General features: G+C 41.6%; 2 protein-coding genes and 1 long non-coding RNA gene across 13 annotated transcripts in view; 1 reads left to right on the forward strand and 2 right to left on the reverse strand.

Annotated features, from left to right (window-relative positions):
- Positions 1-25,320, forward strand: part of LOC127008955 (uncharacterized) — an 80,449-nt gene that overhangs the window by 25,192 nt on the left and 29,937 nt on the right. Inside the window, exons 1-5 of one of the 8 annotated variants that reach the window (XR_007761485.1) lie at positions 4,497-5,739; positions 14,951-15,054; positions 15,296-15,480; positions 21,959-23,206; positions 23,749-24,166. This is a non-coding gene — a long non-coding RNA (uncharacterized LOC127008955). Of the gene's footprint in view, positions 1-4,496; positions 5,740-14,950; positions 15,055-15,295; positions 15,481-16,254; positions 16,374-21,958; positions 23,207-23,748; positions 24,167-25,320 lie in introns of those variants that run through there. The other 7 variants (XR_007761484.1, XR_007761481.1, XR_007761483.1 and 4 more) reach the window with 7 other exon arrangements.
- Positions 6,101-20,159, reverse strand: LOC127008953 (sodium-dependent nutrient amino acid transporter 1-like). 2 transcript variants are annotated; one of them, XM_050881479.1, is made up of 14 exons: positions 19,170-20,090; positions 16,228-16,323; positions 15,283-15,456; positions 14,939-15,023; positions 14,149-14,365; positions 13,462-13,597; positions 12,714-12,848; positions 11,283-11,386; positions 9,741-9,927; positions 9,444-9,620; positions 8,856-8,955; positions 7,776-7,949; positions 7,001-7,095; positions 6,101-6,597 (listed from the first exon to the last, which is right to left on the reverse strand). In XM_050881479.1, the coding sequence occupies exons 1-14, from the start codon at positions 19,206-19,208 to the stop codon at positions 6,514-6,516; spliced, it is 1,803 nt and encodes a 600-aa protein (XP_050737436.1). In that variant the 5' UTR covers positions 19,209-20,090; the 3' UTR covers positions 6,101-6,513. The 2 variants fall into 2 exon arrangements, 1 of the variants encoding a protein (XP_050737436.1); XR_007761480.1 differs by lacking the exons at positions 6,101-6,597; positions 7,001-7,095 and having other exon boundaries at positions 7,801-7,949; positions 8,856-9,071; positions 19,170-20,159.
- The window catches only part of LOC127008952 (N-acetylated-alpha-linked acidic dipeptidase 2-like), a 44,672-nt gene continuing 42,765 nt past the window's right edge, over positions 23,414-25,320 (reverse strand). For 2 of the 3 annotated variants that reach the window (XM_050881477.1, XM_050881476.1), the window contains exons 16-17: positions 24,060-24,152; positions 23,414-23,968 (exon numbers count right to left, since the gene is read on the reverse strand). In XM_050881477.1, the coding sequence (XP_050737434.1) occupies positions 23,770-23,968; positions 24,060-24,152 (292 nt within the window). In that variant the 3' untranslated portion in view covers positions 23,414-23,769. Of the gene's footprint in view, positions 24,153-25,320 lie in introns of all 3 variants that reach the window. The other variant, XM_050881478.1, reaches the window with a different exon arrangement.

Here is a 25,320-nt window from a genome sequence, read left to right on the forward strand (position 1 = left end):
TGTTAGCAAAATGGGGGAGGAAGACGAAAAAGAGGCTAAGGAGACGAAGGGATACGAAAAGAAATAAAGGAGAATGTACGCAAAATGAGGGAGGAAGACGAGAAAGAGAAACGACAGAGAAGAGGAAGAAGGAAAGGAGAACGGGCGGCAAAGGAAGAGTATGGGAACAGGAATAAAGGAAGGAGAAAGTGGAATAGCGAGAGAGAGAAGAGAAGAGAGATGTTAGAGAGGGCTGGGAAGAGGAGGAGGAGGTTGAGAGGAATGGTATCAGTATCAAAGAGAAGAGGAGGAGGAGGAGGAAGAGGACGACGAGGACGAGAAGGAATGGTTGGAAGTTGGAGGGAAGGAGAGGACGGATGGAGAAGAAGAGGAGGTAAGGAAGAAAAGGAGGGCGGGAAGGAATGGTCGGGAGCTGGAAGAAAGGAAAGACGGATGAAGAAGAAGAGGAGGTAAGAAGGAGAAGGAGGAGGAGAAGACGACGAGGAATAGGAATGATTTGGAGTTGGAAGGAAGGAAAGAAAGGACAGATGAAGAAGGAAAGGAGATAAGGAGGAGGAGGAAGAGGATGAAAAGGAATGACTGGGGGTTAGAAAGAGGGAATAGCTGAAAGAGAGAAAGAAAAGTGATAAAACAGGGTCATTATAGAAGGGAAAGCAAGAAACAGGAACAAAGGAAAGAAGGAAAGAAGGAAGAGTTACGGAAATAGATATAGGAGAATTCTGAGAAGGAAGGAAGAAAGAACAGATCAAGGAGTTAAAGGTAAAAGAAGTCCTCCTGCTTTTAAGGGAATGACTACTAACGAGAGGTACTGGGTATAGATAGAAAGGTTACTAATGTTTGTTTAGATATTCCTGAGGCGTGGGTCTGGTGCGGGCATTTGTGAAAGAGGTCGCTGCGGCTTCTTCTTCTTCTTCTGCTTGTGTTCCTTAAAGAGATCATTGGAGTGTTTGTAATTTCTCCAGTGTTGTTGTTGTTTGTTATTGGTTCTCCTTTTGTTGTCGATGTTATTGTTGATGTTATTTTTCCTATTCGTTCTTTCGTTCTTCTTCTTCTTCTGCTTCTTCGGTTCCTTTTCCCGCTCGTGTTCCTTAAAGAGATTATTGGAGTGTTTGTAATTCCTCCAGTGTTGTTGTTGTTGTTTGTGTTATTGCTTCCTTTTGTTGTCGATGTTATTGTTGATGTTATTTTTCCTCTTTACGTTTTTTGGTTCTTTTTTTCTTCTTCCATCGCGCTCGCCAGGTGTTGATGTTATGACGTTTATAGGTGAAGCTGAGAACACACATACACACACACACACGCAGGTACTCTCCCCTCTTCCTCTCTCCTCCTCCTCCTCCTCCTCCTCCAGTTGTTCATCCTCATCTCACGCAGGAAGTAACGCCGAATAGGGAGGAGGTGAAGGACTTGCATGACGCCGACTACTACTACTTCCATCCTTCTGACCTTCCTCTGTTCCTTCTTTCTCTCTTTTTTCTTCCTTCTTTGCTTCCATCCTTTCCTTCCATCTTTCTTCCTTCTTGCATTCATTTCTTCAGTTTCTCTCTCCCTGTCTTCCTTCTTTGCTTCCCTCGTTTCCTTCTTTCTTCCTTCTTGCATTCATTTCTTTAGTTTCTCTCTTCCTTCCTTCTTTGCTTCCTTTTTTTTCTCTTTTTCTTCTATCGTTCTTTCTTCTTGGATTCATTTCTTTTGTTTTTTCCTGCTTTCTTTGTTCCTTACTTCCATTTTTCTCATCTATTTTCTGTATTGTTTTGTAGTGTACCGTTTTATCTTCCTTCCTTCCTTCCTACATCCTTTCCTCTTTCCTTCCTTCCTTTGTTTCCTTTCTTCCTTCTTTCTTTCCTTCCTTTCTTTCTTCTTTCCTTCCTTCCTTTCTTTCTCCCTTTCTTTCCTCCTTCCTTCCTTCCTTCCTTCCTTTCTTTCTTTGCTCTTTCCTTCCTTTCTTCCATTTTCTCCTATTTTCTGTTATTTTTTTTATATATTACCACAACCTTATACACACACATGATACCCTTAAGCCCTCAAAAAAACAAAAAAACAAACAAACAAACACAAGAAAACTACAAAACAAAACAAACAAGAGGCCGCTTCAAAACACATACAAAAAAGCCCGCTACAAAAAAAAAAAAAAAAAAAAGCCCGCTTCCAAACCAAAAAAACAACAACAACAAAAAAAACACCGTCTACAAAAACAAACAAAAAGCCCGCTAACTCGAGGGTGTTGCCACGTGTGTGTACCTACCAGTCAGGTGTTATCTAGTCTTTTAATTAATCATGGATACCTGTTGCCTTTGCTCACCACCTCCACCTGTACAGAATATCCCTTAAATTGGTGAATCTGATCAGCAAAGTATATTTCTTAGCGTCCATAAAAATGCCATACGTCTTTTGTTTCTTTTAACGTCCAATCTCGTGTGTGTGTGTGTGTGTGTGTGTGTGTGTGTGTGTGTGTGTGTGTGTGTCAAGAGGAGATGCCATAAAGAAATAATTGCTTTTTACGTAATGAGACTCGAACTGGCTGACTGGTTGACTGGCTGAGTGACTGGCTGGCTGGTTGATCTACTGGTTGGCTGGCTGTTTGGCTGATTAACTTACGGAATGAAGGAATTATTGAATTATAGTCTGGCGCACTGGCTAACACACGAATTAACTGATTGGCTGCCTGGCTTGCTGAGTGGCTGACGCGCTGGCGGAGTGACTGACCGACTGGCTGACTACTGGACCGAGTGTTACGGAATGTGTGTGTGTCACCTGTTCTGTTTATGTTAATTTGGTGTTGATTACAGGTGAGTCGTGAACGCAGTGGGGATATATGCGTTGGAAATAGATGAATTATTATGTATTACTGTTGCTTGTTATTGTTAGTTTTGTTGACGTGGTTCTTGTTGTTTTCTATCTTTCTTTGGTTATTTTTTTTTCCTTTTTCCATCGCGCAGTTGTTGATGTTACGTTTAGGCGAACCTGAAAATACACACACACACACACACACACACACACACACACACACACACACAGGCAGGCAGAAACGTACACGAGATGGCAATTTCCAGGAACCTTTGAAGTGCTCAACTCATCTCAGGTGTTTTATTTCCCTCTTTGATGACTCTCTCTCTCTCTCTCTCTCTCTCTCTCTCTCTCTCTCTCTCTCTCGCTGGCCTCCCTCCCTCCCGGCTCCTGTGTCCCTTTATCCTCGTGTGTTCCTCCTCTTCCACGTTCGCCCTCAGGATCGATCCCTTTGCAAGAGCGCCTCACTTAGCATTCCAAATTGTCCTCCCTTTGATGTCCCTCCAGCCCTGGGCACCACCACCACCACCACCGTTGCTGCCTCTGCCTGCCTCCACCTCCGCTGCTATCTCCCCTCCACCTGTGCCTCCCCTCCTCCTCCTGTTCCTGCTGCTGCCACCGCCTCTACCGCCGCCGCCATCGCTCTTTCGCCCCCGCCATTGCTCTTGCCCTTTCCCTCTCTCTCTCTGGTGTACTGGTGTTGAAGTGGTGTTGTAGTGGTGCTTGTATTCCATGGCGGTGGTGAATGAAAGGTGATGATGAGCATGGTTTTATTACGTTTATATATTGTACGGTAGACGATGCTGTGGGTCGTGTTATCCATTCCCTGCTGTGGCGAAGGGAGGAATAGGTAGCAGGGACGATAGGTAGAAAGGTTTGCAGGAGGAGGAGGTGGAGGAACATTGACTAAAGGAGCAGAAAAGGAAGACACTTGCTAGGCCTATCTGTCTGTCGCCCAATTTTGTAGAGGTCGTAACGTCCGTAATGGTCTTCTTCAACAATACCGTGCCTGATTTTTTTTTCCTGTTTTTCAAGGCGTGGTTAGTTGGTTTAGTTCATTTCTTAACATCACTTTTAACGTCTGAGTTTGTAATACGTCGCCTGATCTGTAAACATCCAAATTGATTTATCTTTTTGGCCACTCTATTCAGGAGCAGTAAGTAGCGGGCTTTTTTTTCATTATTGTTTTCTTTCTTTTTTTTTACGCCCTTGCACCTCTGCTGTAAAAAAAAAAAAAAAAAAAAAACTTCTATTTAACTCAATCCCGAAAATGGAATTAAAAAGCCTAACTTCCCACAGATCTACTAAATACTAACACGACTCTGCTGCTGGATGTCACTTGGTACTTATCGATTTTTGGGGGGACACCTGATTTTGTTTGTTGGAAATGACACGTGACCTTGAACATCGTCGGGCTGTTCATATACTGCACGACGTATTAAATTCCTTCTAATACATCTCGTCCTCTGCATAACGGCTTTCCATTTGCATCATCTACCCCAACGATACGTATATTCGTCCCACGAAACACCATTTGTTACCGCTGTAGCCTGTGGAATGCCGCAAGTCTAATTTCCAGAGGCGTTTTTTTATCCTAAGAGTTGATCGTGTCAGGCAGGGAATAAATTTACGGTAGGCAGCGTTATGTGCTCTTAGTTTAGGGTAAGGAAGCCAGTGTTTCTTGGTGTGGGCCCATAAGATGGGATTCATCGTGCTCTCAGTTTAGGGTAAGGAAGCCAGTGTTTCTTGGTGTGGGCACATAATATGGGATTCATTGTGCTCGTAGTTTAGGGTAAGGGAGCCAGTGTTTCTTGGTGTGAGCACATAAGATGGGATTCATTGTGAAGTCTGAATACGTTCTCAAGTTCAAAAGTAATCATGGTTAGTTGGTTACCACAAGTACAGCTGCAGCAGATTATGGATGAGGCAGGCAGAGGAAGGGACAGCCGCGGCATATACAAGCATGGGAAAGGCCTTACAAGTGGAGGCGCTGTTTTATGCATCAGTGTTCGCGTGTATATTTTTATTATGTACATAGAACACTAAAAGAGGGAGTCACACACACACACACACACACACACCTGACTTTTGACCCCGCCACTCATTTTCACACCGCCACCTTGAAGAAAAAAAATGTATAAATGCTTTCCACAAAATAACAACAAAAAAATATTAACCAAACTCCACCCAACAGGAGTAAACGTTGCTATTTCATATATTTTTCAAATTTTACTTGGGTTCTAGAATATCGAGCGGCCATTAGGGTCAATAATTATGTTTTTCAGTGTTCTCGAATTTCAAGCGATCACAGGGACTTTTTATGCCGTCAGAGCCTGGTCATTGGCAGAATAGATATATACTCATAATAAGAATAATCAAAAGTAGCCAGAGGAAGAGGCCAAAAGTTAATAGGTTGAGGAAATTATGTGTGTGTGTGTGTGTGTGTGTGTTGTTTCGTGCGGACAAAGAAAAAAAATGTTTATTATGAGCATACTGAACCATTTTCTGGGGCTATTTTAGACACGTAGAATTGCTTGTTTTCTGCGCCATCTTCCCCTGCTGGTGGTCTGGCTCATTTTCCACCTGCCCGCTCACACTTCCGTTGCGTGGAGGTAATATTTAGGGCAGGTATTTATGATTGACGCTTCAAGACTCCGCTGAACACAAGTAATAGCAGCTCTAGCTCTAGCCGCGTCTAGCGTTTACTGTATAACTCATTTTCCCGTTTCGGAGTTTCGGACAGCAGGTTCATTTCTAACAGACTGGTTCGAAGCAGTCAAGGATTTTAGAGTTCAACCTCGAGACTCCTTGGAAACGACACACACAGTCCAGTTGCCTCCCTTGCCTTCTCCGGGTAGGGCCAGAGGACGAGGATGTGGTTTTGTGTTTCTGGACAGTGTTTAACTTTGCGCTCTGAAGGAGAAGAAAATGAGGACCGTCACCACACTCAGAATATCGGTGAGCGCTCCACTTTGGTAACATTTTGGGGGAAGTAAGAGATGCCTTGGCCAGTGGAACAACCTGACCAGATGGGTTGTCCAATTCCAAGAAAACTACAAATGAGTTTAATTAAAGCTCAATTAGACGGGTTGAGAATAAGAAACGAAACCCCTGAGAGTGGCTGATTTCCTCTATATCACAACTAGGTAAATAACACACACACACACACACACACACACACACACACACACACACACACACACACACACACACACACTTTGTAGGTCAGTCATGATTGTTGTTTTACTTGTATTTTTTATCCTTGTCTTTCATGTTACACTGCTTTGATGTCACCCGCCTGCATGTCCTCTTGTCTCTCCTTTAACTTAGCTTTTCCCATACTGGCTTTTTTTTTTTTTTTTTTTGTTGCTGTTTTTCGTCCTGCATCTCCCATTGTGGTCTTTTTCTTGACTTGTGTTCTGTTTCTCTTCTTGTTCAGTCTTTTCTTTCCGTTGATTTCACTTCATTACATCTTTTTATTTTCTCTGCCCATTGTCTCTCTCCTGCTCTGGCATCTCCCTCTGTGGTCTTTTCTCTTGACTTCTGTTCTGGTTCTCTTGTTGTTGTCTTTTATTTCCGTTGATTTCACTTCATTATATACATCTTTTTGTTTTCTTTCCCCATTGTTTTTCTCCTGCTCTGGCGTCTCCCTCTGTGGTCTTTTCTCTTGACTGTTCTGCTTCTCTTGTTCACTCTTTTTCCCCATAATATCACCATCGCCTCTTTCTTCATTTATTTTATCTTTTCCCACTCCTTTTTGTGAACTTCTTGCTTGGGCCCCCATTTGTCAGTAGGGCTTAACATGATATTGAATTTCTGTAAAGGGAGAAAGGTTATAGTTGTAAGGTTTTATGATATAAATAACGCAATTTTTCTGCTGATAGTTATTGGTCAATTAATTTATTACTTTTTATCCTGAATGTTTTTTTTGGTTGTTTGATTATGAACTTCCTTATACTTTTTGATGTTTGTGTTGTTAACTTGCTAAACGAATACTTTAGCCAAACTCTTGATTAGTTCATGTCATTGGCTTATTGATATGCTGCTCCTTCACTTTTCTACTTCATTAGTTTAGTGATGAATACCCTCACTACCACACCTGACATCTGGCATGAGCAGGAGAAATTGACTTTATTTAAAATTGAAAAGAAATACGGAAAGAGCAATCAAGACTCTGCAAACAGACTACTAAAGACAAATAAGATCTTATTTCACTCACCTCGCGCACTGTCTTCCCTTGTGTGTGGGCCAGGGAGTAAAAGAAACCAATAGGAACCATGGCCATACCAAGGCTGGCGAAGAAAAACCCACAAACTGTAGAGGGGAGAGAGTGAGAGGGTTTGAAAATGTTCCTGAAAATTACACTAGCAACAAGGTATTTCATGTACAGAAACACTGCCATCTTTGTCTCTCAGAATATCAAAAGCAGTTCTTTAAGGGACTCATAATCAATAATCATCATTATGAGTTACCCACTTTTTATCAAGGAATGGCAGGGTATCTAAAAAGCCTTGTGACACTGACAAGTATTTTAGGCCCAGCCCATAATTTCAATCTATTGCATTTTACAAATTACTTAATCTTTAGATGCTTATTATAGCACTCGTTGCAATAGGGAAATGTGTATGTATACTCTGTCCTCCTATTCCAGAGATGTGGCTAGTTATGACAAACATTTAACCCGGTAGCAGTGACGGGCCAAATTTGTGGCTTTACCGTGTGGTAGCGACAGGCCAAATTTGTGCCATGATATTAACCCCCAAAATAGATGATACATAATCTGATCACAAATGCTTTGATATATATTATGAAATGGTTTGTGTGAGGGGTGATTTTTTCTCATTTTTCTCGCTTGGAGGGACCATTGAGAAACATTATCCCCGCTGCTACCGGATTAAAGATAGTACGCACTCAGTGGTATGAGCTAGTAATAAATGTCCCTTCTTGTGGGCTAGTAATTATAAATATTTGTTGAGAATTCAGATTGTGTTTACCATAAGCAATATCTGGGAATAGTTCATCCCTAACAGTGGGCAGGTCCAGGAACACCATGCTGTAGGTGAAGATGCCCAGCAGCAGCACCGGGCACAGTCCCCAGGTGATTTTCCAGTAGAATCCCAGGTCAATGTTGAGCATGAACTTGACATCTTGGATTATTTTCTTCAGTCCTGATGGGTGACATGATGTAATAGGGAGTGAAGGTGGAAGTTGGTGGCTATTAAAGTGCTAATGGAAGTTAATTATGTATTTATATTGATTTGATAACTAATTATAAGCTTGAAGATGGAAATATTGATATGTGATCAGTACTTAAATCTTCCTCTCATTTTACTGAACATTAGGAGCTCGCCATCCTGGTAATTATGATAACTACGTCTCGGCATCAGGGTTGTGAAACATTCCAGCAAGACACATCTCAGCCTTTGTGCAGTCAAGATTTTATCACAGTTCATATACATATATTTTTTTACAGCAAAGGAGACAGTGCAAGGGCGTAAAAAAAAAAGAAAACAATAATAATAAAAAAGCCCGCTACTTACTGGTCCTGAATAGAGTGGCCAAAAAGAGAAATCAGTTTTGGGAGGAAAGGTGTCCTGATATATACAGCATTAGTAAGAAAAGGCCCTAAATTCTACCTAAAATAGTTACTAGCAGCCTATAACTCAACAATGGGAGCACAGCATTATTGGTTCAGCACGATGAGGTGTCAAAATAAATAGAAAATGTTGAATAATGGGAGGGGGGAAGAGGGTCACTAATAACCCCTTGCCACGGGCAATTACACCCACCAAACCTATAAATTCTATTATTTGGAAACAAACTGCAATACTGTATAATGGTCTTAGTTACAAAGAAAAAGCTATATAGAGTCAAGATACAGTCATTGAATGTTGGCAGTAATGTTCTGCCATTGGTGAATTCAATGCCAATTTTTTTTCAAAATTTCTGGAAAAAATGCACTTCCAGCCTTTGCTTACTAGGCATCTCAATTATGAAGGTTATTTAAGTTTAGAAAGCAAGCAGAGAATCACTCCATCCACAATACACATGCAAGCACTAGGAAGGTGGCGCACCATATATGTAGATGAGGGTCGCAGACTCAAAGATGGCAAGCACAAAAATGATGAAGCTCCCTCCAAAATAATCCATCAGACTCAGTATCCACAGACCGCCCTGAGGAGAATGGGTGGGCAGGGTAGCAAACAGAGGTATACCTGGAGGCTCCAGGCCAGACTCATTTTGTTGGAAAGCTGGAGTCCAGAAAGCATTGACATTCTATGAATGCCAGTCTGTAGTAAAAGTGGTAAACCTTTATTTGCAGGAGTAACATAACTGACATCAGGACTTTACTGAGACAAAATTGCCAAAGGACAGTGGTATGAAATATACATCTCAATAAACAGAACCAGATTATGGAGATAATAGATATAATTCAGTTTCTCTCTCTGCTTATTATATTGTTAAACAAGTAAGAAACTCCTTCCTTTTTGTCCATAGAGTATATTTTATTATTAACTACAATTATTACTTTCTGGAGTATACTTGTATGAAAGAAAAGAGGAGAGGAACAGTTAAAACATTTTTGACAAATTGAAGAAATAATATTCAAGACAAATAAAAATCAGATGAGGAGACACTGAAAAAGATGTAATAAGACTAACTGGTGTGGTGTAGAAGAGGCTGGCAAGGAATGTGGCAACACAGACAACGATGGTGACAAGAAGTGTCCACCTGGCAGGGCACTCGTCCGTAATGACGGTGATGATAGATCCTAAAAGGCCCTGGATGGAGCCCACACAGAGGGTGAGCAGCATCATGAAGAAGAGCACTGAGAACAGCTGTGGGAGGAGGGTGAATTGTTGATGACATGGGGGAAGGAGAAGCCTGTTATTTTTTTTTTATGCAATGCAAACGTTTGGGGGAAACATTCAGAACAGAAACTTCCTCCCTTGTAATACCTGTGGGGCAAAGGTAAACCTGGCAAGGGCTTCAGGGTATGAGATGAAGGCCAGACCACTCCCACTTCTCACCACATCTTCAATCTCCACATCAATCTCATGAGCGAGGTTTCCGAGGATGGCAAAAATAGTAACGCCAGCAAGCAGTGAAGTAAAGGTGTCTATGATGCTGATGATCCATGTAACCCTGAAAGGGAGAGAATAAAAGGTCACATCGAGAATGTTGGAGCTGTGGCTGCTTGGTGTGTGGAGGCTGGGTGAGGTTTGTGCATGTATGTGAGGGACTGTTTCAGTTCCAATTCAGTTCCAGCTGTATGACCTTAACTCATTATATTTTATCGTAACTCATTTTAAGAGGTGGGCGCGGTACTGAAAAATCAGTAGTGATGTTGTGGTAGTGAGGTACTTTTTCCGGAGTAGTGCGGTTGTGGTAGTGTGGTCCCATTTTTTTCTTTCCTAGTGTGGTACGCGGTGTGCGGTACTGCGGTAGCGGTAGTCAAAATAAAAAATACTTCGGTGCCTATCCTGTCTATCCAAATATTGAAACATGCTTAAAATAGTACAATTGCCTTAATTTATAATAGATTTTCCCCAAATAATAGCAATAATAAATCAAACTGCTACAAATGCACTTTTGGAATCAATTTATTTAATATTTATCATATTTTATATATAATAGAAAAATATTCTCTAGTTTCCTCAGACCTCAGCACTCCTCCTCCTCTTCCTCCTTCTTGACCCCCTCCTGCCAGTCCATGGCATACTCCTTGTAACTGAGGAGCTTAGGATTTTTTTAAGCTCCTAAAAAAATGAAAAATCGGCCGGCACCACGGACGTGTCCGGGGTTGAAATGGCCGGCACCACGCGGGTTAAAGAAGACTCGCAGCGTAGTAGTTTAGTCTGTCTGTTTTGTATTTAATTTTGAACAATAACTGAAGTCAGAACGATTGAATCACTGATTCTGATGACCGATAATGATTGACTGATCGAGTCTGATTCACTAAAAAAAAAAAAAAAAAAAAAAAAATCTGTGAGCATGCTGCGCTGCAAATGTCGTCTTCGATAGCTTTCAAAGTACCGCAAAAGAGTACTGCAGGATTTTTTTAGTGCAGTCCGCGGTAGTGCGGTATTTTCAGAAATTTTGCGGTAGTGCGGTACTTTTTTTGTGATGCGGTACTACCGTACTACTGCACTAAGTATGGCACTTGTCCACCTCTGCTCATTTTCTTATAAATTTTCTTATCCTACAATCATCCTTTTATGTAATTAGTCTTTATTTTGCTACTTTAAGATTATTTTCAAACATGATATGATTGCCCATTAAAAAATATGGTTTAAGAGGCCAGTTGGCCTATACAAGGCAGCTCCTGTAAATCTAACCCCACTGTCCTATGTATTTGGTAAATGTCAAATCTCAAACTGATGGGTCACCCTCCACTTTTCCTGTTTTAATCACTTTGAAAACTTTTCCGTTTAAAAAAATGTGGCAGAGATAGAGAATGTCTGTGCCGTACCTTACTAGCAGTTGTTAACACATTGTACCTGTATACATTTTGGGAGAAGGAGTTGTAGGAGGCCAGGTGGATGAGGGTACCAAACCCAATTCCGAGGCTGAAGAAAGCTTGTGTGACCGCTGCGAACCACACCTGGGAATGAATTGGGATGGGAGTGTACAGAGCCAGGTCTAGGTGCAAGCAACACAGCATCCCCTCGGGGCCCTTTTGTCCCTTGATATGTATAATTAATAATTGATATTAAACACTGCTAGTGAATTTCAACTAGGACCATATAGCAATACTATTTAGGACTGCGTAATGCAGTGACATGTCCAATAGAGAGGCAGATATAATGTAAGAGTCGAGGGAGTAGATTGTGAAGTGGTTGAATGGGTGAAGTGCGGTGATCTGAGATGCTTTAACGTGATGAGAAGAGAATGAATGAGGATGGCTTTGTGAAGAGAGTATATGAGGGTAGGATAGAGGCAGACGGTGTCAGGGGAGGTAACCAGAGAAATGGACCATTGAGATTAGACGAGTAATGGAGAGAGTTGGTAGGTGAGGGATGGAGTGTGGAGAGGGATACTACTGAGACAGGAAATATTTGAGAAGATTTTCCATGGCCACCCCCTTGAGGGAAGCTTCTGTGAGGGAACAAGGTAGATAGATACAGAAGATATAGGAAGAAACTCCCAAAGCTGTTCCCACATAGGGCCCTCAGAAGAACAGAACTGTAATAGATGTGAATATAATCTAGGGAAACTTTCAAACCTTCAGCATAGTAAAGCTGAAAAGAAATTCTAAAGTAAAAAATGTAGCTCCTTTCCACATTACGCAATGAGGTAAGGAAGATATATTTCTAGCCGACTACTAGACTTGATAACTTGTATTAACCCCTTGACTGCGGATTTCCTATAAGAAGACATCACCAAGTTACAGGAACAGAACAAAAAGTGGCTGCTACAATTCAATCAAGAAAAATGTCAAGTCATGCACATTAGGAGGGGAAATCCAGCATACCAGTACCACATGGGAAACACTCCACTATCCATCACAGAGGCAGAGAAAGACCTGGGACTATATGTTACCAGGCTACCAGGTGAAATCCGTGTCACTCGCAGCAGACGGGTCAAAGCTCTATTTGAAATATATTAAATGTTACTGAGAAGAACAAAACAAAAATGAGTGAATATTTTTGGTAGAGAGCTATGTACTGCAGTAGAATGATGCAGGCTGATTATGATGAAACACCCTGACAAAAAACTAAATTAAAAATGAACCTCATGTACTACTGATGTGATGATAGCGTAAGTCATCTCCAGAGACAAATCACTGAATAATTTGCCTTCTCCAACCCTTGCAGCACTCCCATCACACTCGGCTAATAAATGGTAGGCTGCACTTCATACCAAACTTTCATCACTTGCGTCGTGATACTTGAGCTAATTTTGAACCTATCTAAAGTTTGGTCATTTACTTGTGAATCAAGGAGCCGCGTCCACTGTGGGGTGATGAAGTAGAGCATCCCGTCCACAGCCCCGGGCAGGAGGGCGCCGTGAATCATCAGTGACACCAACAGTACATAGGGAAACAGTGCTGTGAAGTATGCCACCTGTGGGAAATTTTTTCTCTAAAGTGTGAGAGATGGAAGATAGCCTTAGCTCTTAAAATGTACTATTCCCAAGATACACACACAAAAAAAGTGATAATGTACTGATTTAAGATTTGACAGTAAACTATATGATTACTTATTGTCTGATCACATAACTTTTTCATCTTTTTAGCTACAAATTAGCCTTGTTCTTGCTCCGTAAATAGAAAAAGCTAAGGTGCTCAATGCAGAAATGAATTGGTCAGCCATCGATAATGAGTTTTCGTTTGAATGGCACCTGTATTTAACCCGGTAGCAGCGGGGATCATGTTTCTTAATGGTCCCTCTAAGCGAGAAAAATGAGAAAAAATCATCACTCACACAAACCATTTCATAATATATATCGAAGCATTTGTGATCAGTTTATGTATCATCTATTTTTGAGGGTTTAAATCATGGCACAAATTTGGCCCGTCGTTGCTACACGGTAAAGCCACAAATTTGGCCTGTTTCTGCTACTGGGTTAAGGCAACTGTACAAAATTAGCATCCCAAAAGGTATGAATACAAACATATTGTAGAGATCGAATGCATACCAGATTTAAGCAAATAACAAATACAAGAAGAAACCTAACCTTGCCTGAGGACTTGATACCCTGGGCCTGTGTGAGGAAGAGTAGCAGCCAGGAGAAGAGTAGACACAACACCAGCCGCCAGTCAGGAAGACCAATGCCGTCTGTGATGTCATCCTTTAGCTGCAGGACATAGTTGCTGCAGAGGAACGGAGAGGGAAAAAAAAAAAAAATACATAAAGGGAAGAGAAAGGGTTAGGAAGAGGGAATGTGTTTGAACAGTAAGCTGACATGTGTGTGGAGGGTAGAGTATGAAAGGCATTAAGGGACAGGGAAGTATTTGGATAAAAGTGAAAAGAGTAAAGGAATATGCATAAGTACAGCAATGTGGTGTTAGAAGAAGAAAATGTCTGAAGGGAAGTGAAGGAGAGCATTGTAATAGAATTGTGCAGAACAGAAGGATGTGATGATGTGGACCGCGATGTAATGGTAGTAAGTCAATAAATGGATTCTAGTGATTCTCAGAAATTATATGAATACAATTTGAGTGGTGGCACGAAGCTAGAGACTCAAACATGCTGCAATAGAAGCAAAAGCAGGTTATACATAGGGCCGTACGTATTACAAGTCAAACCCGAGAAGTTTCAGGTCCCTACAAAGGTCAGTTTAGAGTTGATATGATGGTAACCTATAGAATCTGTAGCAAGGTATCTCAACAAGTCATCAAGGCATCTGGGTGCTGGGACTCACAAGAAGTACTGCTCTGCAGATGACTGTGAGTTGTTGCTTCGTCCCAAGCTGCGCGAGGTAAAATCAACACAGTTCTCGTCTGCCCAGTCTTTGTCGCACACTGACCACGGCAAGATGTCAGAGAAGGACATGCCCAGGTAGAAAACCGTCAGTCCCATGAGGAAGGAGTAGTACGTTACCACATACCAAGTTGCAATCATCTGTCCGTACCCAATGCCTGTGGAGGAATAGTGAGACATCTAAGAGCTGCACATAGCAAGTGGGGTTTACTTCAAAGGATATCCTCTCTAAATTTGTAACTATATAATCTGGAACATGTATTCATTTCTCTAATTGCAAAATTTTTCAAAGAGGTTGTTTCTCTATGTACGATTATTTACTTAGCATTATTTACCTAGTTGTGATATACAGGAAATAAGTTATGCTCATGAGATCCTGTATCTGTGTCTTGAACAGTCAAACTTTATTTTAAATTCATGCAAAGTTTTGGAGTGGATGATCTTCCTATCGAAATCATTCCACAGCTCAGTGCATCTGTGTGGAAAATTGTATTTCTTGATGTCTTTCAAACACCTTGCCTTCAGTTTCTTTCTATGCTCTCTTGTTTCTTTCTCATTACTTACAAACAGATATTCTCTATTAATTCTGTCTACTCCCATCACTGCCCTGAATAGTGCAATCATATCACCTCTCTCCTCCTCCTTCCAGCCTTGCCAAGATTACCTGTCTAGTGTCTACATTAGTGTATGCCACTTTTATCATGTCATGTCTTTTATCACGACTGATGTACCTTTCATTGCAGGCACCGTCTCCCACACCCTAATGCTGCCGGACGAGGAGAACTGACCAATCACAAGCTCGAGGAAGTAGAGTGGCTGACAAGTTCAGGGATAAAAAATAACTGAGGTAAATCACAATACATAGACATTTCGTTCTACTGATAATGTGAGTTAAAAAAGCTTTTTGTTGTTTATACATGAGTAAAGAGACACAATGACTTTAATCAAGGGCACATTAGTCATTGTAATTCCAACAAACATCCTCCACAGGATCTCCATGTGTAAAATGGTTGCCTCACACTGTCCTGCATTATACTGTCAAGTCAATCTCTACTGGAGTTAATCTTTCACTCACCCTTCCAATCAAGGTTAGGACAATTAGGTAAGGGATGAGGAAGGCGCCGCCACCATTATCAAAGGCGGCTGTTGGGAACCTCCACACGTTGCCCAGCCCGACGGAGGTGGCCATGCAAGCCATGATGAATTCTACAGGGCGGTCCCACTGGTCCCTTGCCTCATTTGCTAGATTCTGTTTACAAGGAGATGCTAAGAGGTGAGGAGTCTGTATACAGTTTTTTGTACCCCGTGATAGATGGGACAGTATTGAGCCTTAAGCCTGGAAGTGACATGGAAGGTTTTTGTTAAAAAGTAAGGATATGCATATATTGTTTGGGGCCACATATAAGAGGACCAGGCAAAAAATATTGATCTTTTGTGTCACATGGTAAGTGTACAATACAGAGCAAGCCATGTGGGTGGCATCATGTGTCTCAGGTGTGGGGAACATGAAATGCAGAAAGATGCGATTATTGCCCAGTGCCCACCTCTGAGGAGGCAATAATATATTTATGTAGTCCACCTGTCTGCCTATTACCAAAGCATCTAAACACAGATTGATATGTAGTCTCCGAATTCAAAAGAGAATATTGGTGAATATCTCAAGTTGGTTAAACCTTTCAGAAAACGAATGAAAACTGACTGAAAGATGGCAATTACATAAATAATTGGATGAACTGAATGACTTGCAGCAGCTATATGGTAAAACCCGCCTGTGCTTGAGGGCAGACCACAGAGGCTTCCACTGGATACCAAAAGATGTTAGGAAGAGCAGCTTGTTTTGGACTTTTTATATGTATTTGTTTTCCCCTTATTTAATTCCTTTGCTTTGTAACAGACTCTTCTTGTTTGTGTATTGGTTTATTGTGATAATTTTTAGATTTACATGTTAGGGCAGACCATTAAGTATGGACCACACAGAATGTTTGAAATGCATTTATAGCTTAATCAATGTAAATACTACCTCTGCAGTTTCTGATGTTCTCTCCAGAGGTTCAGTAGTGTTGCTGTTGTCTGTCCCTCCATAATCATTGTCAATGACTCCATTTATGAGGCCATTCTGTGGAGAGAAGAAAGGGTCATCTGAGAAAGAAGATGGACTCTTTTAAGGTAATGAAGATGATAATGCTTGTAGGGAAGTAGATGAGATTTAAGTGGAGTACGGGTAACTCTCAATTTACGCGAGTATTGTGTCCTTGAAGAGGTCGCGTAAATCAAAAACAATGTAAATCAAACAAGAGGTAGGTTTCTATCGAAAAATAAATATTCACTTCATTCAGTGGAGAGAGAGAGAGAGAGAGAGAGAGAGAGAGAGAGAGAGAGAGAGAGAGAGAGAGAGAGAGAGAGAGAGAGAGAGAGAGAGAATATCCATATCACCGAGATATCCACTCAGTCTCAGCCTCACTCGTGTGAGGAAGAAATGAGGGACACCATGAGCGACTGGCTAGTATTGGTACCGGTACCGAGCAGTCTGGTACCGGTACCGTACCGTATAGCTGGTACCGTTAGTACCGGTACTGGTACCAGTACCTGCCCACCCCTATTGTTGAGTAGCGTGGCAGCGTGGGTACTGTATTGTTGTTCAAGTGGCGCGCGGGAAGAACTGAGCTCAGCTGTGTGGCCGCGGCGCCGTGTGAGTCCAGTTGCGTGAGACATCTGGTGGCCACTCCATAAAGTATCACGTATAAGTGAAAAAATTGTGTAAATGAAACTTTTATTTGGATTTAGGACCCCGCGTTATTTAAAAAACGCGTAAACCAAACACGCGTAAATCGAGAGTTACCTGTAAACTGAAAAAAAGTGTGGGAGAAAAACTATGAGTATATGGGATAATGAAGGGATAAGTGTATTCCTTTAAGTCCCGGGTTTCCTTCTGCCTTGTTGTATTCCCAGTTTTACTCCCCTTTACTGTACAGTTATTTTCATAAGCCTTTTCTCTGCCCCTTGCCTCCACTGATGTCTTCCTCCTTCACTCACAACCCCTTTCCTTCCTATTACCAGACTCATTGTAATCTTACCCTCTCTTGGACAAGGGAGTCGTGGCTGTTCACTGCATTGGTTCCCCTCCTCTTACTGATTGTTTTCTTCCTTTACAGTTCTGTTGTATTGTTAATTGCTTCTCTTTCTCTTCTATTGATATTTTTGTTAACTGCTTCTAAACTTGCTTGCTGCATGTCTCTAGCCCTCCTACAGCATTGTTGCACAAGACTTCCTACTCTAGTTCATCACTATACTGTCTAAATTCCTCATGCTAGAGTTAACCAGTCCCTTCATTTTTTCATCCCTTTCAGTGGTAGAACATCTTTCTTTTGTCTGTATTTCCTCCTTCCCAGAACTTGAACCCTTTCCAAAGAAGGGTATCAGGACATCTCTCCCTAACCTAATCTAACCTTTTCAGGCTTTTCCTTCTATACCTCTGTGTGGGGACAGTGCATAGCAGGTTTTCATTCATCTGTTCTTATTTTGCCCTACATTTGCCTTCCTTGCTGTGATGAAAAGCACATTCCCTTCAAGTTGATGTTACTTTCTCTTCTTTTGTCATCTTTCAAAATTCCTCAAAACTTGTATTCACTTCAGGTTGGGTTTGTGCTGTGTTGTGGGTGGGGGAAGGTGGTTAATTGGCGTGGCGTGGGCGCTTAATTATACGGGAGCAATTATTTCACACTTGGTTAAATAAAAGAAGGTGGGCGATGACTCCCTGTTAAAGTTTCATAAAAGCTAGTTGAATTATTTGAAAGATGGACTCTAAGGTAATGAAGATGGTAATGCTTGAGGGGAAGTGGATGAGATGTTAGTGGAGTAAACTGAAAAAACTGGGAGGGTGATGCAAGAAGTGATGGGAGGTAGGGGCGTAACTCATGGGGGGGGGGGGAGTCTTTGGAGATCGAGGAGGAGGTTGTAAGGGTAAAGAGGAAGGATGTAGAGGTCAAGAAGAAGGTTCTCGAGGTCGAGTAGGAAGTTGTGATATTTTAGAAGTCTTTTGAGGTCAAGGACGGGGTTCTGGAGGCCTAGGAGTATCCATAGGTACAGCTGGGACACCACACCACACGTTCCCAGTAGCCTAGCCTCTCCCAGTCCCGTCCGTGGAGAACATACACTCGAGGGTGCTTTGCTTCACTCACTAGCCGCCTATATTCCCGACGGTCCCCCAGAGCAAGCTCCCACGTAGGGGCCACACTGCACGCGGTTTGCTGGGAGGGTAGAGGGTAGCGGGACGCCTAGCGGGTCAGAGGCAAGAACAAACACATGTTATCTAATACGAGTGGCCATACAGGACGCGGGTAGCGGGTTCCCTCCAAGCTTACCCGCTACCCGCGTCCTGTATGGCCACTCCTATTAGATAACATGTGTTTGTTCTTGCCTCTGACCTGCTAAATGTCCCGCTATCCTCAACCCGACCAGCAAACCGCGTGCAGTGTGGCCGCATCTTTCCCGGCGGGATCGATCGACTTGCCCCAGTCATGAGTTAAGTGGGCGTCCCTTTGGTTTCATTCACTCGGGGTTGTCTCTTACATAAACAACCCTATGAGCAGGATCGACGTCCGGGAGGCGTGCCACGTGTCCGAAGTTAATTACAGGCATCGATTCAGTTTCATCGCATATATAGTCGCATACGCCGCGGATGAATAATTAGACACACACATACACAGGAGGAGGAGGAGGAAAAATCTACAAAAATGTGAAAATGCAAGGTGAAATAACGAAAGCTTAATTCCAATCACTCGTAGGCCTATAAGTGAGTTTGCGGAGAAGGCGAGATGGAGTAACGAATAAGATCTTGTTGTCGGGAAATTAGAGCTGAATGAATGTGGAGAAAGTGCAGAAAATGAGATTATAATTATGTGTATACTTCATTATTATGCGTTCATGTGATGGTAGGCAAGTAAACATAAAGCCGTAAATTACCTGTTTTTTGGCGTGTAGGGGGCTGACCTCTCCCTCCATGCCTGCGTTGGGTGATGGGGTGACTCAACCGGGAAAGCAAACACCGCACCTACCCACCACAGGAAAGGAAAAAGTACGAGGAAAGCTAGACGGTGATGCTGCGCTCCGGCCAATTAAGTGTGTAACTCCATTTTGCTTATTAGTGGCAGTTTAACGAAGGGAAATGTGCGGCAGTAGTAGTAGTAGCAGTAGCAGTAGTATATAAGTAAGGAGGTCAGTTTATACTCCCTCTTAAGAAATCGATGGCCTATTGAAGATTAATCGTTTTGCTTCTCACTCACTTGGTCACTATACTATATATCACTGCTGCTTTCCTCACAAAACTATTCACGTCCCAGTCAGGTAATGACGTGACACAAGCGAGGAGAGGACTGAGGGGAGGGAGGGCGTGTATGGCAGCACACTTGTCTTAACTGGCTACCTGTCCGCACTCCCCACTCTCCTCCCTCCCAGTAATTTTGTGAGATAATGGATGCGTTAATCACCGCCCATCTCCCGCCTGATGCCAGAATTTTGAAGCCGTGGTAGCCTTTACAGTTTAGGGAAGGAAGAGTCTGAAGCGGCGAAGTCACATCTACAAAACTATAAAAGTTGTAGTAGTCACATTTCTTACACATAGTCGGTCATAATTTATTTCCTACACAAAGATAAGCATCCAGCGCGCGCGCACACACACACACACACACACACACACACACACACACACACACACACACACACACACACACACACGCACACACACACACACACACACGGAGCATATTTCCTACACAAATCGTTGCATCCGGCTAAACTTCTGAAGTTGTAGTATCATATCGATAGTGTCGATCACGCGAAATGTACAAAAGTTAAGTCAAACGAATGGGCGAATTTTTTTTTTTTAATGTATTTTAAACAACTTGAAATATATCGTACGCGTCATATTTAAATTCATGTGAGCGTGCTGAGTAACGGTTACTGTTACGGTTAATGTGTGTGTGTGTGGGAGAGGTACCTCGTGCACCCTGCTTGAGTCCGTCGGAACCATACCTGTTAAGTCTTACGTTTTTTATACACAAACTTATGGTCTCTAACGCAAAATCTTACGGCAAGACACCACAGTAGCTTGAGTGTAGTACAATTAAGGTCCAAATATGGCGTGTCTTTGGTAGGGGGAAAAGTTGGTGTCATCCTTCTTTGTGCCTCACTCGACTTGACTCAACTCGTGAAATGTGAGCTCGACTTTTTTCGCTATTTTGGCTGGACTCATCTTCGAATCAAACTCGACGTGACTCAAACTCGCTGCCTTTCTTGGTGTAGGTACTGTTTTTACTCACCACTGGTTCACATTCCAATTTCCCCATCTCAAATATTTGAGTATCGATCGGTGCATGAGTATTACTAGATGGAAACTTGGAAAGTGTCCCTACTCATTGCGGCGGCCTCTAGCCGCTAAACCGATCTGAGTCAACACGAATTAACTTAACGTGTCACGAAATATCGAAACGCCGTAGTATTCACAGTTCATTGGCATCAAACATTATCGTTTCAATGTTTCTGACGAGCAGAGGCGTTTCGATGCGTCCCGAAAAGATCGAACTCAGGGGGGATGCCTTGCAAAAGGGATGAACGATGTAAACGCTTAGCTCTCTGGGTCACTAACATTTTGGGGTATTTTATACGTGAGGGTGACGGCTGTGTGTAGGTGTTCCGCCACTCTGGAAGGTTTGATGCTGAGGTGTGTATATGTGCACATGTGTCCAATGAGACTAATTAGTGATGACGGCCACCTGAAGCCTCGTCTCTCGTGTTGGTTTATCGACCTTTTATTTTACATTGAAGGACACAAGTCAAGGGGAAGACAAGTTGAGGGGGTGTTAGTAGTTCCTTCTTGATAGAATTGATATAATGAAGTCATAGGAAGGAGGAAAACAGACAAAGGAAGATTACTTCAGAGTTTACCAGTGAATATCATTTCAGCATCTCAAATATGTTGTGTGGTCCAGAGGAGGAAAGCATCTCTTACAAAAAAAAAAAATAAAAAAATAAAAAATAAATAAATAAATAAATAAATAAATAAATAAATAAATAAATAAATAAATAAATAAATATATATATATAACAAAGCTGCTCGGCGGTGAGAAATACATTCCCCGGGATAGTCATATCTGGGAAGCCTGACAAATTTTATCAGCCAGGCCAGGCCAGGGACAGGACATCAAGTAGTGTGAACACCTGCATACATACCAAATAACATGGACAACACATACACATACACACACGCAGTTTGTGGAAAGAGGTGGTGGAGGCGAGCAGTGTCCACCAAACGAAGGAAAGGCTAGATGAATGTAGATATGAAGATGGGACTATTAGAGCTTAGCTTGGGCCCGGTAGACTACAAATAGGTAAACACACACTATATATATAGCAAGGCGTCATTTGGTTGTTTAGTTGTTCACAGCATTCCACTACTTTTGTCTCCTCCTTATGGATTATCAGTTATAACTTCTCATGCTTTTCATATGCAGTACTTAAGTTTAAAGGATGTAATAAGTACCTGTAATAAGTACGTAGACAAATACAATGCCTATTCAATATATTTACACATCTTAGAGAGTGATCTGGTTATCTTCAAGGCAAAAACCCTATGCTTCCTTAATCTTGTTAGTAATTCCATTTAGTTGTAAGCAAAGGTCAAATGTATCTCGCTAATATGCATAGTATGACACTAATAGTTTACCTCCATTATGATTTTACCTTTTTCTTCTCAGACATATTATGAACTCCAACAAGCACTCACTCACTCCATCTCTAATCTGCTTGGGTAATCTGCTAACAGGACTGATGAAGGACATAGGTTCGTCACTTTAATACAGGAAAGTTGTTGGGCACTTGAAAGTAAAATACATGTCCTTCCTTTGTACTTGTTTTGTTAGCCACTAAAATTAAGATGTAACTCTTTACCTGCTGGCCTTGGTGTCTTTGCAGGGATGTAACAGTAGTGTTCAAACTAAAAGATGCATTATTTCCTGTTTTGCACAGTTCTTCCTCTGGTGTCAAACCATTATCATCTAGCTGCTTGATAGGCAATAGATAATTTGTAAGAAAAACAGGGGATGGAGTTACATATCCTTTAATATGCTCTTTATCATAGCTGGGCGTTATCGTGATAAGTTATCGCGATACTTTATCGCTGATAACAAAATCGGGTTATCGGCCATCCGCTACTTATATAAATATATCGGTATCTTCGTTACTTTTGTAACCAAACTAGCGAGTCGCTACTTTTTTCCGCCTCTGAGAAAAAAAAAAGTCTCCTTCCTACTGCGCATGCGTAGCCCGGGCGCCCGGTGTTGTATGAAAAACTTTGGGGTATGAAATATCTTCGGTGAAGAGATTTCATACTTTGATCATCAACATTAAAACACTAGGTTATTTTTTGTTTGACTCAAAAATGAATATATCTGAGAAAAATCATTCATTTAACTTTGCCCCAAAAATGATTATTCACTGCCTCAAATTTGATATTCCATATTCGTTTGTGAGCATGCCATGGTATTGAAGGCACCCGGTGTTGTGTTATTTGGTGTCCCATCGTCAAAAACTGCCGCCTTTGTTTACAAACAGTGGTCTCTCGTGAACTGCGCATGTTCAGACCAGTAAGCGTAGCCCTGTATAGTCTCACAAAGCTTTTTAACACATTAAGAGTTGTTGGAAGGCTGAATCAGACATACACTACCACCATCCTCGCTGTTTCTAGAACGACACTCTGTACATATAAATACAAATCGTACAGAGTGTCGTTCTAGAAACAGCGGGGATGGAAGCAGTGGTTCAGCCTTCCAGCATCTCTTGATTACCGTTAAAAAGCTTTGTGAGTGTACAGGTCAACGCTTACTGGTCTGAGCATGCGCAGTTCACGAGAGACCAGTGTTTGAAATATAAGCGCCAGCTTTTGATGGTGAGGACGCCAAATAACACAACACCGGTTCAGGCGCTTCTACTATTACCGTCCATAAGTACGTGTCAAAGTGTGGTTTTCAAAGTTTTCTAAAATACCGATAATGAAATTTTGAATTCATCTATGTTTTTTATTTGAAATATCAATATAGTATCGTTTTCGCCTATCGGGCTTGTGGATTTATATCGGGTATTGGTTATTGCCTATATTTGTGTCTCCAGCTAACAAATATCAGTTATCAGGAATAAGGTTTTCTGTTATCGTGCCCAGCTATGCTCTTTATTAACATGCCAACCAGAATCTAAAATTCTGGTAGTAACAAGTGAAAGATGTAAAATATGTAGTAAACTGCAATTTTTGGATGTCGTATAATTGTTCTTTATAAGTTAGAGTTAGTTAATGTTATAAACTAGCATTAAAACTTTTCACCACTGCTACATTTCTAAGCTTTTTATTGTGTCTGGTGAATATTACTCAAGACAAAATAAGAATTGGCAATCACATTACTCAAGACAAAATAAGAATTGGCAAACACATGTTGCTTAGGCTTATAATTTTTTGAGTAAGTGTCCCTTCTCAAAATTTCCATATATATTACAGATGGATGCACATGTGAATTGGTTACCACAGTCTGCTGGTGAGAACATTACTGGCAGTAGAGAGGTAGTGAGTGACTGCACCCAAGTGGTGCGAGAAAACAGACCAGCGTTGCTTCTGCTCTTCTGGCGGCAGATCCTCGATGCCTGCTAGTGCATCTGTCAGTACCGAAAAGGCAAGGGCGATGTGGTTGTCACTGGTACTAGGCGAGATGACAACATGGCTGGAAATGAAAATATCACCAATAGCAGTGATCTCCTTTCATCTACACACCAAAAACAATTTTCATTGATCTAAGAATGTCATTCACTCACTTGAACAGTGGGTGTCCTGGTAGCCCACGAGGGTCCAAGAAGGCCCTGTCCACCATCATCATCTGGTCATTCAGCTGACGTGCCACAAGGACACTGCAGTAAGAGAAGTGAGGAGCATGGATTTAGTCATTAATTGTGATTGATTCATTACACTGGCCAGATACTTGTGGCAGTAAGAGAAGTGAGGAGCAGGGATTTAGTCATTACTGTGATGGATTCATTACACTGGCAAGATACTTGTGGCAGCCGATGGAAAGTGCTTTTACCAAGGGCCATATTCAAATTTTGTACTATATCAACACTTTCGCGCACAGCCTCCCCATCTGATTTTCTCGTCCAGAATGCACACCTAACTGGCTATTAGGAGGGCTTGAGCGTGAGGTACATACATTCAACTAAATTGTTAGCTCTTTCATATGGAAAGAAAACAATTAATGCTTGTTTCAAATTTTACTGAGATATCATGAATTGAAGAGACGTGAACCGATTTCTGAAATAAAAAACTCATTTTCACATAGGAGTAAATATATAACAAAAGCAGCGAACATTTATGAGCTAATTAGCGTAACAAACTGAATTTTGATCAGTCAAATAAAAAAAATAAAAAGATTTTTTCCTATACAATGGTAGTTTCAGATTTCTTATAAGACGTATAGTTGAGGAGTTAAGTTTGAAAGAAAAAAAATCTGGTAACCCTGCCCGGACCGCGACCGCTAGAGAAAGTCAACTGAAGAGATTTTCACCAGTCACTCGGGAATATTTCCCGGCAAGAAGAGTCTATTAGCTTACCTTGAGCCGACATGCACTGACCTGTCTACAGACCAAGTATCACGCGTCAATGAAAATTACAGAATTTTGGGGGATTTTTTTTGTATCAGTGACGTCAATCATAAGCCGTGCTTTTTGACCAGACCAATTATACGGACGCGTATGTCGCGTCCACGTGCATGAAAGTGTTAAATATCAGATCACTTGTGGCCTCTCCAACAGCCCATCAGCATAATCCTTATTGGCTCAGTTCTGAGCCAGGGATCCAGCTTAAGTGAATGAGCTAGCTCATAGTTCCCCTGAGAATGTCACACTCCACAAGGATTATTCTAACCTCCTTACCAATGTGCACACTTGTGGATAAAAATGTTTGACTTGGCAGTGCACAAATTGCACTCCTGACACAGATATATCAGTATATGTACATTGAAGATATAAATTTTCCTACGTGCAAGAATATCTGTTCCATCATATTAAGTACAAGGCAACAACT

This window comes from Eriocheir sinensis, chromosome 39 (genome assembly GCF_024679095.1).
Source record: "Eriocheir sinensis breed Jianghai 21 chromosome 39, ASM2467909v1, whole genome shotgun sequence".
In the NCBI taxonomy this organism is placed as follows: Eukaryota; Metazoa; Arthropoda; class Malacostraca; order Decapoda; family Varunidae; genus Eriocheir; species Eriocheir sinensis.